Genomic DNA, 15,000 nt, shown 5'->3' with positions numbered 1-15,000 from the left:
TCTTTTTCATTTTTCATTAATTCATCTTTTCTTTTTCCTTAATGAGCTTTTCGTCCATTTATTTTTTTTGTTAATTTATTTATTTTTTTCCTTAAAAAATTAACCGTGACTTACCTTTTTGCATTTGACTCTCCTGTTTTCGACATTTGGCTCGACGATTCTGGAACCAGACCTGCAAAAAAAAGAAAAAAAGACATTCACACCATTAGTGTCCGCCCGCCGGCAAACAGACCCGCCATTTTGTTTCGCTCTCAAAATTGGCGCCAAAATACAATTACACTGTTTACCTCATCACATTGCCACAGTTATCGAATTACGACAAGTTTTGCTTGCGAATTTCTTTGTGTATTCAAGCGCATTTCACGGCTGATACCCATTAGAAATATTGCATTAGTACAAAGAAAATTCACACATCACAACGGGTACTCGCACCGGACAATTTTACAGAAACCCTCGTCCCAAGTTTGACATTAATAATAAAAACAAACAACAAAATTCCAAACATACAACACAATAACAGCAACAACAGCAACAACAACAGCAACAACAACGAACAAACCTAACAAAAAGGTCTGAATATAGCTTAAACGCTTTCTTTTATCGCCTAGTGTTCTACTGTGCCTGCGAGAAAATATTAAGATGTACATCTCTCAAAACTTTCTTTTTCGTCCTTTCTTTGTTCATAGAAGACCAGCTCGATTGATTCAACTAACGGAGGTTCTATTTGTCGACGTTTGAACAAATACTAACAGTAAATTAACTAAGTTAAAGAATGAAGAAAGTTGTATATTGTCGGTCGTGTGAGAGACGGGTGTGTCCATTCATAATTTAAGGGGGGTCTCATTGCTAAGTGCACTTTTTCATTATTTATTATTCATGTATATATAATACTAGTCTGGGTGCGAATGCCCGGGTGTTTGGAGGTGTGTGTTCGGCAAAAAAAAAAAAAAAAAAAAGAAGTGCTAGTAGGCAGGCAGACTCGAACCCGTACTGCGAAGGAGGAAAAGAACGCGAGAAAAACAACAACAAAAAAACGTAATTTGCTGTTACGCCCATCGCCAAACCGGAAATGATGAGAGTTTAAATTAAGGCTAGTCAATCGAAAAGAGAGGATGACTTCCGAAAATATCAGCGAAAAAAGCGACCCCACCCTGTAGAAAAGTGCCCAGTTGAAGATGAAGGAATTAATGTTTTTAGCCAATTTTTTTCGATATTTATCATATGAGGGGTCGAGCTTCATCACAATACCGATCTTGTGAAAATCCGTCGCCTCTGTTGAAAGTTTTAGGCAAACATACATACATACATACATACATACATACATACATACATACATTTAAACAGACAGGTGAGATTTATAGTATAGATTTTTATTTTTACAAACATTATTAGCCACATATGTGCATACATGCTTCTGTAGTGATCTCTAGTCGGAGATCCTACGTCAACAAAGTAACAGAACGAAAGTGCTTCTGATAGGCTCAGTGCCAGAACACATTTTTATTTAAGAAAAAGGATATAAGAAAAAGTATCTTTTATCTAGTTTTTAAAGAAGGATACAAAAGAGAAAGAGAAAGTACTACAAATTGGAGCAGGAAGGGCGAGGGAAAGGGAGAGAAATGTGTGGAAAGGGAAAGAGGGACAAGAGTTTAGGGTTTCGTGTATCTAGTTTAACTTATTATTACTCGCTGTATTGGGCAACATCGAAGCAATAACTAAATTATATATACAAGATATTATATCACCTTATAATATCATGTGTAGATACATGAACTAGTCTGCTGCTACCAGATCAGGCTGTCTGAAGATATTGGCTTCCTGAGACGAAATACACCGAACATTGATGCTTTTTGTTTTTCTACTTCCTTTTTCAAAACTTGATTAGTTGGGGGTATTATTTTGAGGGGTGGTGTATAAATGTTTGGAGTAAGTCCGGGCATATACCATTAAAATACTTGTAAAATATTGCTGCGATGATAGAGCAAGGGTTGGAGTTTGGTTGATAGTGTGTGCAGTCAGCACCAACTCTATTCAGGATTTAACCGGCTTCCTCTGAAGAAGGAAGTTTCATGGGAGTATGAAATTCACAAACGGTCCCCAGTCGCATGTATATCCCCTATAGGGGAGATGACGACGTTAGGTTTTTGCAACTTTTTGCAGGGAGGTGTCGACGTCCTCCTACATACAGCACCTGGACTTCCCAAATTGGTCACCCATTTTAGTAATGACCAGGCTCAACGTTGCTTAACTTCGTTGATCTCACGGGAATCTGTGTGTCAACGTGAATATACCGTATATTGGTTGATAGTGCAGGAGCTATTATTAAATTGGAGACTATTTTTTGGACTCTGTGATTAAAATCGAATATTTATAAAAAAATTATTAATTTACAATTCTGTGCAGGTGCTACCAGATTAGGCTGTCTGAAGATATTGGTTTCCGGAGACGAAATGCATATCTAGCATTGATGTTTCTAATTTTTCAACTTCCTTTAGCAAAACTTATGTTCTGCAAAACCAAAACCCAAACCAAAAACACCAACCCTAACCCTAACCCTAACCCTTCCCATTTCCTTCTCTCCATTTCCCTCTTCTCTTTCTATCTCCTCAACTTCTAAACTGGTTTCCTGACTTAAAATTTACCAAACATTAATACTGTAACCCTTTTCCCTCTCCCATTTCAAAACTCATTCATGTTCTACAGGACAGGGAACGAAAACGATAAAATCCACTATAAAACAACTAAACTAAACACTACAAACTAGCGATTGAAGATACAAAGAGATTGAGAAATAAAAACCTTCTACAAAATAACAAAATGAAACATGAATACTATTTAAAAATAACCGTATTCGGCATTAAATAACCCGAAAAGGGTTGATATGCCGTAAAAAAAAAACAAGCAAACAATCAAACATGAACTAATAATAAATAAGGCTAGGACAACAGAGTATTCTTTTCATTGTTTTGAGTCTCGAGTGTGTATCCGTTAATATCTTATATATATATATAAATATATATATATATATATACATATATATATACATATATATATAAATATATATATATACATATATAAATATATGTATACATATATATATACATATATATATATATATATATATATATATATATATATATATATATATATATAGCGGTGCTGATGAGTTGTGATACGACGAAACAGGACTATATGTCGATGACTACAAATATTTTAAGGCCCCCCTCTTTGGGTAGAGCAGTGTCGTAAGTAATCTCACCCACTACTTAATTGGCTGAAAAATGCAACGCTCGCTCTTTGTTTATAAACAAAGCGGTTCGAGCACTGTGAAAGTGGTGGACGGATGTTTGTTTAAATAGACATTTGGCGAGATTATTTACGGGCGCAGATCCCGTGGGTCGATCGGTAGAACTGCTGACTGTCAACGCGATGGTTCTAGGTTCAATCCTCAGCTTGGGAGAGGTGCTAGTCTGGCGGCACTGATGAGTTGTGATACAACGAAAGAGATAAAAATTAATGTTTCTCCTTTATTTTTTTAAAAACAATATCAAGCATATCGCCTCTGCGTCTCGCGTATATATAGCGTAATCTAAAGGTAAAATTTTCACAAACTCTACGTATTAAATTATGTTATATTTCGGCAATAATGCGTTGAATACTGTCTTATGAGTGGTCTATTTTATCTGGTTTATCAGCGTAGACATGAGACATTACATATTCCCAAAGAATATAATCTAATGGCATTAAACGAATGAGGTGACTTGTTGACAGGTTCATTTTGTAAAATTATTCGTTCATCAAACGTTTCTCTCTTTTTTCTGACCAGTTTAATTCTGTTGTTGTTGTTGTTGTTGTTGACGGCATTTGTTGCCTTTATTCGTTTATTTAATAACGTCTTTACAAGATGGACGATGTGAAGGTTGCCAACATCCATAAGTAAAAGAGGTTCTATGGAATTTACTAGATTCGAATTTGGCGAACCCAGGTCGTCAGTCCGCATGATTATTCACGTTATCACAGCCACCTTCCAAATTCACGGCAACTTTTCTTAATACTGCATGGAAAAATAGACCAATATGGCCGAATGCAAAACCATCGGTCCAATTTTGTTGCCGTTTCTAATTATGACAAGAGAAAGGGCCCCAGTTAGAAAAGTAACGAAAATTCAGTTCTGACACTCCCCCCCCATTCTTTTCCTGCGTCAACACATTCGTCCCCAATTTTATTCGAGTTTTATCGAGGTTATCCTGGCGCCATTTTGTAATGGTGGCTACATGTTATTTCAAAAAAAGAAAAGGAAATAAAAAGAGACATTGTTGTATTTAATGTACATTCACAAATAGTGTTCAATGTTTTCTCTTAGTCTTGAATCGATTGTCCACCAAAAAAGCCTAACACAGGACTAATTCGAAGAACAAATTTCGAGTGTAGAATCAAGCGACGAGTCGCGGTCTTTTGTGTTATCTTGTCATTAAACGGTCGGCTTGATGAGGGGGTTTGTGTTGAGTGCAAACCAGAGGGAATAAATTGGGAACAAGAAAAGAAAGAAGAAAAATAACAAGATGAAGGAAAGGGAATTTAATTTTAAACAATACGATGCTAAGAATAAAAAGAAAAAGGATACGATGATAAAGAATGAAAGAAACGAACAGCAGCAGCAGCAGCAACAACAACAACAACAACAACAACAACAACAACAACAACAACAACAACAACAACAACAACAACAACAACAACAACAACAACAACGGTCACTTCCTCCTCCCCCACCCCTCCCATTACCCAATAACCGTCCCCAAAAGAATTATGCCAAATAGTTGAGAAGGACCAAGGAGGATGGAAATACCGAGGAGAGAGCACTGACCAGACCTCCGCTGCACAAGTACCAAAAAAACTGGAACCTTGGAGAGGCCTATTGCCACACAAACTCCAGTGGAGACTAATGATCGTTGCTAGCGATAAATCAATGGTAAGCGGCTGTTGCAACAATGCAAATTCATTTGCAAACGTTATCGAAAGAGGTGAAGAGTACTAGACACCTGGGGAGGCTTGTTGTTACTCAGCTTCCAGGGAGCAACACAGGTTGTTTTCAAGGAGAGATCCTTTATGACCTGTGTGAAAGCTTTCTGTGAGCCAAAAATAATAATTAATAAGGAGGAGGCTTATTGCCACCCAAGCCCCAGTGAAGATCAATGGTCGCTACCAACGAGAAATCAATGGTAAACGGCTATTGCGATAACGCAGTAAGTTACAAAGGTTAATGAAAGAGGTGGTGAATACTGGAAATCTAGGGAAAATTGTTGTCACTCAGAATTCAGGGAACACTGGATGTTGTTTTCAAAGAGAATTCAGTGATGATAGCCTGTGTGAAATCTCTTTGGGAGTAATAATAATAATAATAATAATAATAATAATAATAATAATAATAATAATAATAATAATAATAATAATATAATAATAATAATAATAATAATAATAATAATAACGACGATAATAATAATAATAATAATAATAAGAAGAAGAAGAAGAAGAAGAAGAAGGAGAAGAAGAAGAAGAAAAATCAGATAATGAAAGAAAACGAAAAAGAAAATACAACTTAGATTGGAACACAAATGGAACAGAAATGAACGAAAAAAATCGAAAAACATTAAGAAGAATAAAAAAAATGAGGGTAGAATAAGTAGAAGAAAAAAGAAACAGTTTTTCTTTCTTTACAAATAAAAAATGAGGACAAATAGTAAAACTGAAAGCGGGAGAATTTTCTTCCGCCATCTTGCCTGTATGTTAACCTCCGACCTTTGACCTGTATTCTTTGCCTATGAGAACGACGAACGGAAAAATAGTTCGAATATGAATATGATAATTAAAAAACACGTAGAGTAAATAATAATCGCGATTATGAATGCAGGGAATATCAAGGATAATTTTTGTATGAATAATATTTTTAATTAATATTAATATTTTAAATATTTATGTTATTAATATAAATATTTTATATAATTATGTTATAAATATTAATATTTTAAATAATTATGTTATTAATATTAAGATTTTAAATAATTATTCTATTAATATTAATATTTTAAATATTTATGTTATTAATATTAATATTTTAAATAATTATGTTATTAATATTAATATTTTAAATATTTATGTCATTAATATTAATAGTTTGAATAATTATGTCATTAATATCAATATTTTATATAATTATGTTAAAGTTATTAATATTTTGAATAATTATGTTATTAATATTAATATTTTAAATATTTATGTTATTAATATTAATATTTTAAATAATTATGCTATTAATACTAATATTTTAAATATTTATGTTATTAATATTAATATTATCAATAATTATATTAATAATACTTATATTTTTAATAATTATTATATTAATATTAATATTTTAAATAATTATTATATTAATATTAATATTTAAACAATTAATTCATTAATATTAGTATTTAAATTAATTATGTTATTAATATTAATATTTTGAATAATTATGTTATTATTATTAATATTTTAAATATTTATGTAATTAATATAAATATTTTAAATAATCATTTTATTTATATATTAATATCTTAAATAATCCTTTTATTAATATTAATATTTTAAACAATTATTTCATTAATATTAATATTTTAAACAATTATTTTATTAATTTTAATATTTTAAATGATAATGCTAGTAATATTACTATTTTAAATATTTATGTTATTAATATTAATATTTTACACAATTATTTTAGTAACATTTTTATTTTAAATAATTATTTAATTAATATTAATATTTTAAACAATTATGTTATTAATATTAGTATTTTAAATAATTATGTTATTAATATTAATATTTTAAACATTATTTTATTGATATTAATATTTTAAATAATAATTTTATTAATATTAAATTGTTTTTAGATAATAATTATATTAATATTTATATATTTAATAATTATGTTATTAATATTAATATTTTAAATAATTATTTTATCAATATTAATTATATAAACAATTCTTTTAATATATTAATATTCTAAATAATATTTTTAATAATATTAATATTTTAAATAATTATTTCATTAATAATAATATTTTTAATTATTATGTTAATAATATTAATATTATAAACAGTTATTTTATTAATATACATTTTCTAAATAATTATTTCATTAATATTAATATTTTAAATAATTATTTTATTAAAATTAATATTTTAAACAATTATTTTATTAATATTAATATTTTAAATAATTATTTTATTAATATTAATATTTTAAATAATTATTTCATTAATATTAATATTTTTATAATTATGTTATTAATATTAATATTTAAAAAAAATTTTTATTAATATTTTTTTTAATAATTATTTTATTAATATCAATATTTTAAAATAATTATTTCATTAATATTAATATTTTAAATAATTATTTTATTAATATTGATATTTTAAACAATTATGTTATTAATATTAATATTTTAAATTATTATGCTATTAATATTAATATTTTAAACAATTATTTTATTAATATTAATGTTTTAAATAATTATTTTATTAATATTAATATTTTAAATAATTATTTTATTGATATTAATATTTTAAACAATTATTTTATTAATATTAATATTTTAAATAATAATTTTATTAATATTAATATTTTAAATAATTATTTTATTAATATTAATATTTTAAACAATTATTTCATTAATATTAATATTTTAAATAATTATGTTACTAATAAAAATCTGAATAACTGTTTTATTTATATTGATAGTATGAATAATTGTTTTATTAATATTAATATTTTAAAAAATTGTGTTACTAATAGAAATATTCTGAATAATTGCAAGTGGAATGCCGAACGAATGGCGAGTGGGCGTCTCCTCGTTTTAATAAATCTCTTGTGTCTTTATGACTTCCGGATTTTATTCCATGGACATATTTGCACTTCCTGAATGTATATCTCCGTAGAGATATGCCAATTATTCAATTAATGCTTCTGTAATCGACAAAATGACTTGAATGAATATCGTTCTAATATTTCCAGGGAATTGAATTGCTTGGTTTACATAATTGCTAGCATAGTTATATATTGCGTCGTGTAATGACATCGAATATCCATTACTAAGTATGAACTACGTATGAATTTCACTGCAAGCAAATTAATTTCGGGCATATTTTATATATCTTTTCCTTCGTCACCGTTTAACCACTGTCTTTCTATTTCCCCATTTCTTTCATTCAATTAGTATACTTTCGCATCCTTTCTCTTTTACTCTCTATTCTCGCCGTTCGTAGAAGTCACATGTTTTTTTTTTGTTTTTTTTTTACACATTGATCACCACTTATCAAGGCCCGGAAGCCACTCAGGAATAAGGGTTATTGCAAGTACATTACTTTAGTGAGGAGATTTGCTGAAATGTTTACTTAAGGGGGCGGTTCATTAGGAATTTGTTAACATTGGACTTGAAGAAAACCAAGTTGTAGTCCGGAGGGAAGCAGGCAGACGGAACAGAGTTCCACAGGCGTGCAGTTCTAAGAAAGAAGCTTTGTTCATGGAATCCGTGTTTTGATTTAGGCACAGATATAGAGTGGGGGAAATTTTTCACAGTGGATTCAGCTAGACGGGTGTTTTTCGTGAAAGATTGGCGAGGGGGGACCAGAGATTGGAGTTCAGACGAGCATCTGCCATGGAAATAACGGTCAAACAAAGACAGGCTCGCAACGTCTCTTCTGTGGGAGAGAGGTTGCAGGGTAGTGAAAAGGGCATCCCCCACTAAGCCACGAAGTCTATTTTGTACTCTGTCAAGGCAGGATAGGCTGTTTTTAGCAGCTCCTGCCCAGATATGGCAACAGTATTCCATCCTTGGACGTACTTGGCTTTAATATAGATAGAGAATTGCATCAGTAGTGAGATATCTTCTGGAGCGGTAGAAGGATCCCACCATCTTTCCAGCGACCTTGGCAACAGACTTGATGTACGTGTTCCATTTCAGATCAGGAGTAAAGGTCAAACCCAGAAGCTTGTCAAAACACGGGGCCTCACCCAGACGAGAGCCATCCATCACAATTGATGTCAGATGTCAGATGGGGATCAGAGCGTTTTCTGTTCTATACATTTAATCCAGGGTTATTTCTTTGCATAAACTCACCATTTCTTTTTTTCATTTATTTTACTCTTTTCCTCGCAAGTTAGATTTCATTTTCATATGAGAAACATAGTAATTAGAACAAACGATAAATAAAAAATGAAAAAGAAAACAAACAACAAACTAACAACAAAACAGAATTAATTTAAAATACAGGTTGGCCGCTAGAAAAGCGGGAAATTTGAAGGTCAGTTTAGATCATGAATAAAATGCGTGATTGGTATTTTTTGATTGGTGCCGTGTGAGAGTTGTAAAAATATATCGTTGTTTGACGCTGCAGTGAAGTGCACGGACGACATTTTGAATATCTAGGAGTATAATTAAACATTTGTCTTTGAAAAATTTTGTAAAAATTATTCTTTGTATAATTAAATCGTTGTTTCACAAATTTCCTGCTTTTCTAGCGACCACTCTGTAGAATCATTGAAATGAGTCAGTAATTCACCAAAAAAAAAAGAAGAAATAAATATGGCGCTTACTATAAGATCTGAGAATGTGAAAGATAATAAGGATAATTGCTATATTTATATATATAGTAAGTTATGAAAATATCTATCGTAATTAAGCTACACAAAATATCCCGCGTTGTATTCTCATGACGAATTCTCACGAGAATGAAACGCGGAATATTCTGTGTAGCTTAATTGCCATATTTATTTCCATAACTTACTACCTAGCTCTACCTATGTATTGAGCAATGTTGAAGTAAACACTGAAAGATTTACGCATAAAATTATATCTTCTTATATTAATTTATGTGATTAAATGAAGTAATTCACCCCCCACACACACGCACGCACACACACACACACACACACACACACACACACACACATATATATATATATATATATATATATATATATATATATATATATATATCAGAATACCTCCAATGAAATATCCTTATTCAGTGGAGTTTCATACAATGTAATTTTCTCCTCGTTAAAGGATAGAAACTGGTTAGCAGGTTATATATATAGCGCAGAGCTGGAATCTGCTGGTTTTAGCAATTTCTGAAACTGCATTTTATGATGGTGTTCATAAAATATATAATTATGCTTCTAAGATAATGTTTGAATATAGTGTTTTTGTAACATATTGTTTTTTTAGAAATGTTCGTATAATATTTCTCTGGAGGCATAAACAAACAAGAAAGAAGGGAAAAAGAAAAAAGAAAAATTCCAAACTGAACTGAATTCAAGACGTGATATTGTTCTTATGGTATTAAGCTTTACTTCTCACTGTCATAAAGAGCTTTTTTTTTTACTTGGTTGGCATGATATAAACATTAATACGTTTATTGGACTGAACCTTTGCCTGGTAAACATCTCCTATTAATTAAATGGCTGTATATATATATATATAAATATAAGAATACAAAATGGCATAATGAAACATATTATAAGGTATTTACAACTTCTCTTCAAGTTTTCGGATTTTAATCATGTAAAAAGGCACTTTATTTCGTTTTGTTGAATTGATTGTTCCTATTTCTTCTGGTGAGTTAAGGGCAAAATAGATTCACTAAATAGATTCACTAATAACCCTTATCCCTGAGTGGATTCCGGGCCTTGATAAGTGGTGACCACCGTGTAAAAAAAAAAGTTGATATAATAATTAAGTGATTGATTTTGCGCTACGAAACAGATACTGTCAAGAATTGTAAATGTCAATTTAATTAAATCAATAAATTATAAGATGGTCAACATTATGAACTTTGGAATATAGACTTTTGTCATTCATTCAGTATATTGCTCTGTAATTACATTGAACTTATTAAATAAAGATTACTATATATTATAAGGAAATAAAATATATTTCCACAGAACTATATATATATATATATATATATATATATATATATATATATATATATATATATATATATATATATATCCTCCAAACTTCTGGTCTTGATAGCGGGGAGACTAAAACTTGCTGCTATGGTTTCAAATGATCTGAAATAACAGCAAGGGGAGACTTGATTCCAAATATTTCTCATAGGTTACATCTCCCTTCTTTTGGGAAATAGAGTGCGATTATGAATATCTCCAGTTTCAAAAAATGCTTATACACTGTGATATTTACTTTAAGCATGAAAACTAAAGAGAGGAAGATGTAAAGCACTTTCGTAAAATGTACCTCGATCATTACTTAATTGACTATAAAGCAAAGCCGGCTGTTTACTCGTAAAAGTGGTGGTCAAATGTTTATTTAATGGACATTTGAAGAGGTCATTTGCGATCACCGATCCAATGGCCTAGGGTTTAGAACTGCTGACTATCAATGCGATGGTTTTATGTTCAATCCCCGGTTGAGGAAAGGCGCTAGTCTAGCCGCACTGATGAGTTGTGATACAACGCAACAGTACTGTATATGAATGACTATATTTCGGAGGTATTTCGGACGATATCAAAACATCGTTAAACTCACTACTCGTTCAAGCAGCCGCCAATAGCGTAATGGTTAGAATCCTTGACTGCCGTATAAACGGTCAGGTTTCAATCCTGGCTTGAGGTAGTTGCCTGTCTAGCCGCACTGATGAGCTGTGAAACAGCGAAACAGTACTGTATGTGGATGACTATATATATATATATATATATATATATAAAAGTGAAATTGTCTGTTTGTGTGTGTGTCCGTTTGTCTACATTTCCCTAGCAAACTACTCTGTCAATTTTCAGTCTAGAGACTCAAGATTTGACATAAGGAGTATTGAGATTTGGAAAAATCTTTTAAATCGATTTTCGGCCAGAAATTTTGCTGTCAAGGGGTCAAAATTCAACGAATTGCCCTTTAAAACTCTACCAAACTCCTCCGCCAATTTTGGGTATAAACACTTGAAATTTTAAATGTAGGTTACTTCGACATGGATTAAACTTTTTAATTTTGGTTGAGCCCAAAACAGTAAATGTTAAGTGGTCAAAATTAGGGTCAATTAAAAAAAATTTGACCTCTTCAGTCTCTAACAAATTAATCAGGTTTAAACATTTGAAAGTTTACATAAAGTGTATTCCGACATAGGGCAAGCTTTTGAATCGGGTTTCCGCCGACAATTTTGCTGCCAAGGAGTCAAAGTTCAAAAGATTTTACCTTTGCGGTCTCTAGCAAACTATTCAGCTAATTTTGGGTCTAAAATTTGAAACGTTACATAAAAGGTATTCAGACATTCAGTAAGCTTTTAATCAATTTTTAGGCGAAAATGTGGCTACCAAGAGGTCAAAGTTGGAAGAGTTGACCTTTGCAGACTCTACCAAACTCATACGCAATTTTGGGTCTAAGCATTTGAAATTTTAGATGTAGGTTACCTGAACATGAGTAAAACTTTTTAATATACGTATACATATGCACATAAAGTTATGAACAGTATATATGCCCCAAGCAAAACCAGGCTGAACTGCTAGTATATATATGAAGTAATCTAGAGACAGACTGTACGCAATTCTTCAATGCAGTTAGACAAATCAATGTCTCAAGCCGAAATCGCAACTTAATCGTCTAAATAAGAGTCGACGCTTCTGGCGATTTCAAGCTTTCTCCCTTCCCCTATAGCTCGATCACACACGACGCATTTCGGTAATTTCAACAGCACCTTTGTCTCAACATTTACATATGCCGACCGAATCATTTCTCAAACTGTTTCGTAAAATTTGAACGTGATTCATGATTTAATAATTCTCCCCATTGTTCTTCTGGATGCATAACTGACTTAATGAATGTATTTACGGATGTAAGAAATACTAACTCGCACATTTTTATCATACTTATGTGATACTAGTCTGGGTGCCCGGCGTTGCCCGGGTGTTTGGAGGTGTGTTGCGTAAAAAAAAAAAAATTGTAGTACCTATTTACTATGCCTCCCCACGGGACAGAGTTAGACACCAGCGTTTTTTAACGTGGAGAAAAGGTACAAAAATAAAAATTGTCTCAGTCGTGAAGGATTTCTCCTCCACCGAAAGAGAACAAGAAATGGAAGTGCAGCATCTGAAGAACAGATACTACACTTTGATCTTGGCCAAATGTAGTAGAGCTAGTAGGCATGCAGGCTCAAACCCATAATGCGAAAGAGGAAAAGAACGTGAAAAAAAGTGACTTCTTTGCCGTTGCGTCAATCGCTAAACCGTAAATGGCGAAGGTTCAAATTAAGACTAGTCGATCGAAAAGAGGGGATGACTTTCGAAAATATCGGCGAAAAAAGCGACCCCTCCATGTAGAAAAGTGCCCGGTTGAAGATGAAAGAATTAATGTTTTTAGCCAAGTTTTCGATATTTGTCGTCCGAAGGGTCGAGTTTCAAAACGATACCAATTCCGTGGAAATTTTCGCCTCTGTTGAAAGTTTTAGGCATACATACATACATACATACATACATACATTTAAACAAACAGGTGAGATTTATATTATATGATATGGATGCTTACATATAAAAATAAATAGAATGCATAATAAATCGTTTGTTTAAATTGTTTGATATTTTGAAGGTTGCATGCGGATAAACATTGCTAAGTATTGTTAAATATTTATTTAAATATTCATTTTTGTGTTGTGAAAATATGAACAGCTCAATTGTGTGCGACCTCGTAAAAAATCTTGGGAACCGTTGAATTATATTTACAATTGCATTCTGATTACAATTATATACGAAGTACGTTTCAAAAGTAATGCCTCCTATTTTTTATTCCGAACGAGTGGATCAGAGGGGATTGCAAATTATATTGTTATGATGACTGAAATTATGCATTCATGGCTTGAAAGTTTCATCTTTCTGTTGCAGATATTGGCAGTGTGAGACTAAGAAAGCAATCGTTGTCATGGACTTGCGTCAGAAACAGAAATGAACGCCTGGCAAAAGTGCATTATGAATGGTGGTGACTATGTAGAAAAGTAAAAGTCAGCGCATAAGAAGTCACTCGTTTAAATGGTACTACTCCTGTATTCGTAGCTCTTTAACGTTTTAGCGGTTAAAAAAGCAGGATGCTTTACTTTTGGACAATCTTCGTTGTTATAAACTTCAAGCGGCATATGCGATGGTGTTTTTTTTTTTTTTTTTTTTTTTTGCTGCCTGGTGAAACCTGTGTCTACCTTCTTGCGAGACATCTAAACCCCGCTTCATCTTCCAAAAGCTATTGCCCACTCATCCACGTGTTCATAGCGAACGTGCAGAAAGAAAAATCGTCGAAATTTAGCTAAGCAAATTGAGAATAAAGGAATGAGAGGAGGGATGGGCGGTATCCTGCTCCCTGTCGAACACAATAGCCCTAATTTGATTGGCTCTGCCGAACGAGATGGAAAGGAGATCGTCCAGAAGACAGTTATCTCCCCTTTAAATGAAATTAATCATTTTATATAACAAAGGCCGAAAACGAAATGACTTTATTCAATTAGACTGAAATAAGCAGACTAACGTATATAGATTCAATATCGATAAATAGTCGGTGTTGATTTTAAAGCAGTGGAGGAATGGAGTCGTAATTGGATTTATTAAGCGTAGAAGCGAAGGGCCGTTGCAAGATTGAGCCCCGCTTGCATCCATTAGCACTTCCCGGGAGAGATCTGCGCAGCAAATGACTCGCACACGCCTCTAATGGAAGCCGATGGCCGCTAACCGACTTACCCGCTCTAGGCGAACGATCGGCGCCACCAGGCGTTGACTGCTAGCAAAAAGAAATAACCTTGGCAGCCATACCAGCTCCCAGATTCTTAAATCACTCAATTAAGTAATTCTGGATTTACTGGCAGTGATCAACGGGTTTATATCTTCTTATTTTTTAGACTTCAATTTGAAAAAAAAACCAAAAAACTTTTGATTTGATTTCCACAGATTTATTCATGTTAAAT

General features: G+C 31.9%; 1 protein-coding gene across 1 annotated transcript in view; it reads right to left on the bottom strand.

Moving 5' to 3' along the window:
* The window catches only part of LOC145296967 (short stature homeobox protein 2-like), a 300,556-nt gene that overhangs the window by 49,137 nt on the left and 236,419 nt on the right, over positions 1-15,000 (bottom strand). Inside the window, exon 3 of the mRNA XM_080143195.1 lies at positions 115-172. Coding sequence (XP_079999321.1) covers positions 115-172 — 58 coding nt within the window. The remainder of the gene's footprint in view (positions 1-114; positions 173-15,000) is intronic.

This window comes from Euprymna scolopes, chromosome 17 (genome assembly GCF_053919585.1).
Source record: "Euprymna scolopes isolate OS-2025 chromosome 17, ASM5391958v1, whole genome shotgun sequence".
NCBI classification, from domain to species: Eukaryota; Metazoa; Mollusca; class Cephalopoda; order Sepiida; family Sepiolidae; genus Euprymna; species Euprymna scolopes.
The sequence above is the reverse complement of the archived record's forward strand: the minus strand, read 5'-3'. Positions and strand labels throughout refer to the sequence as shown.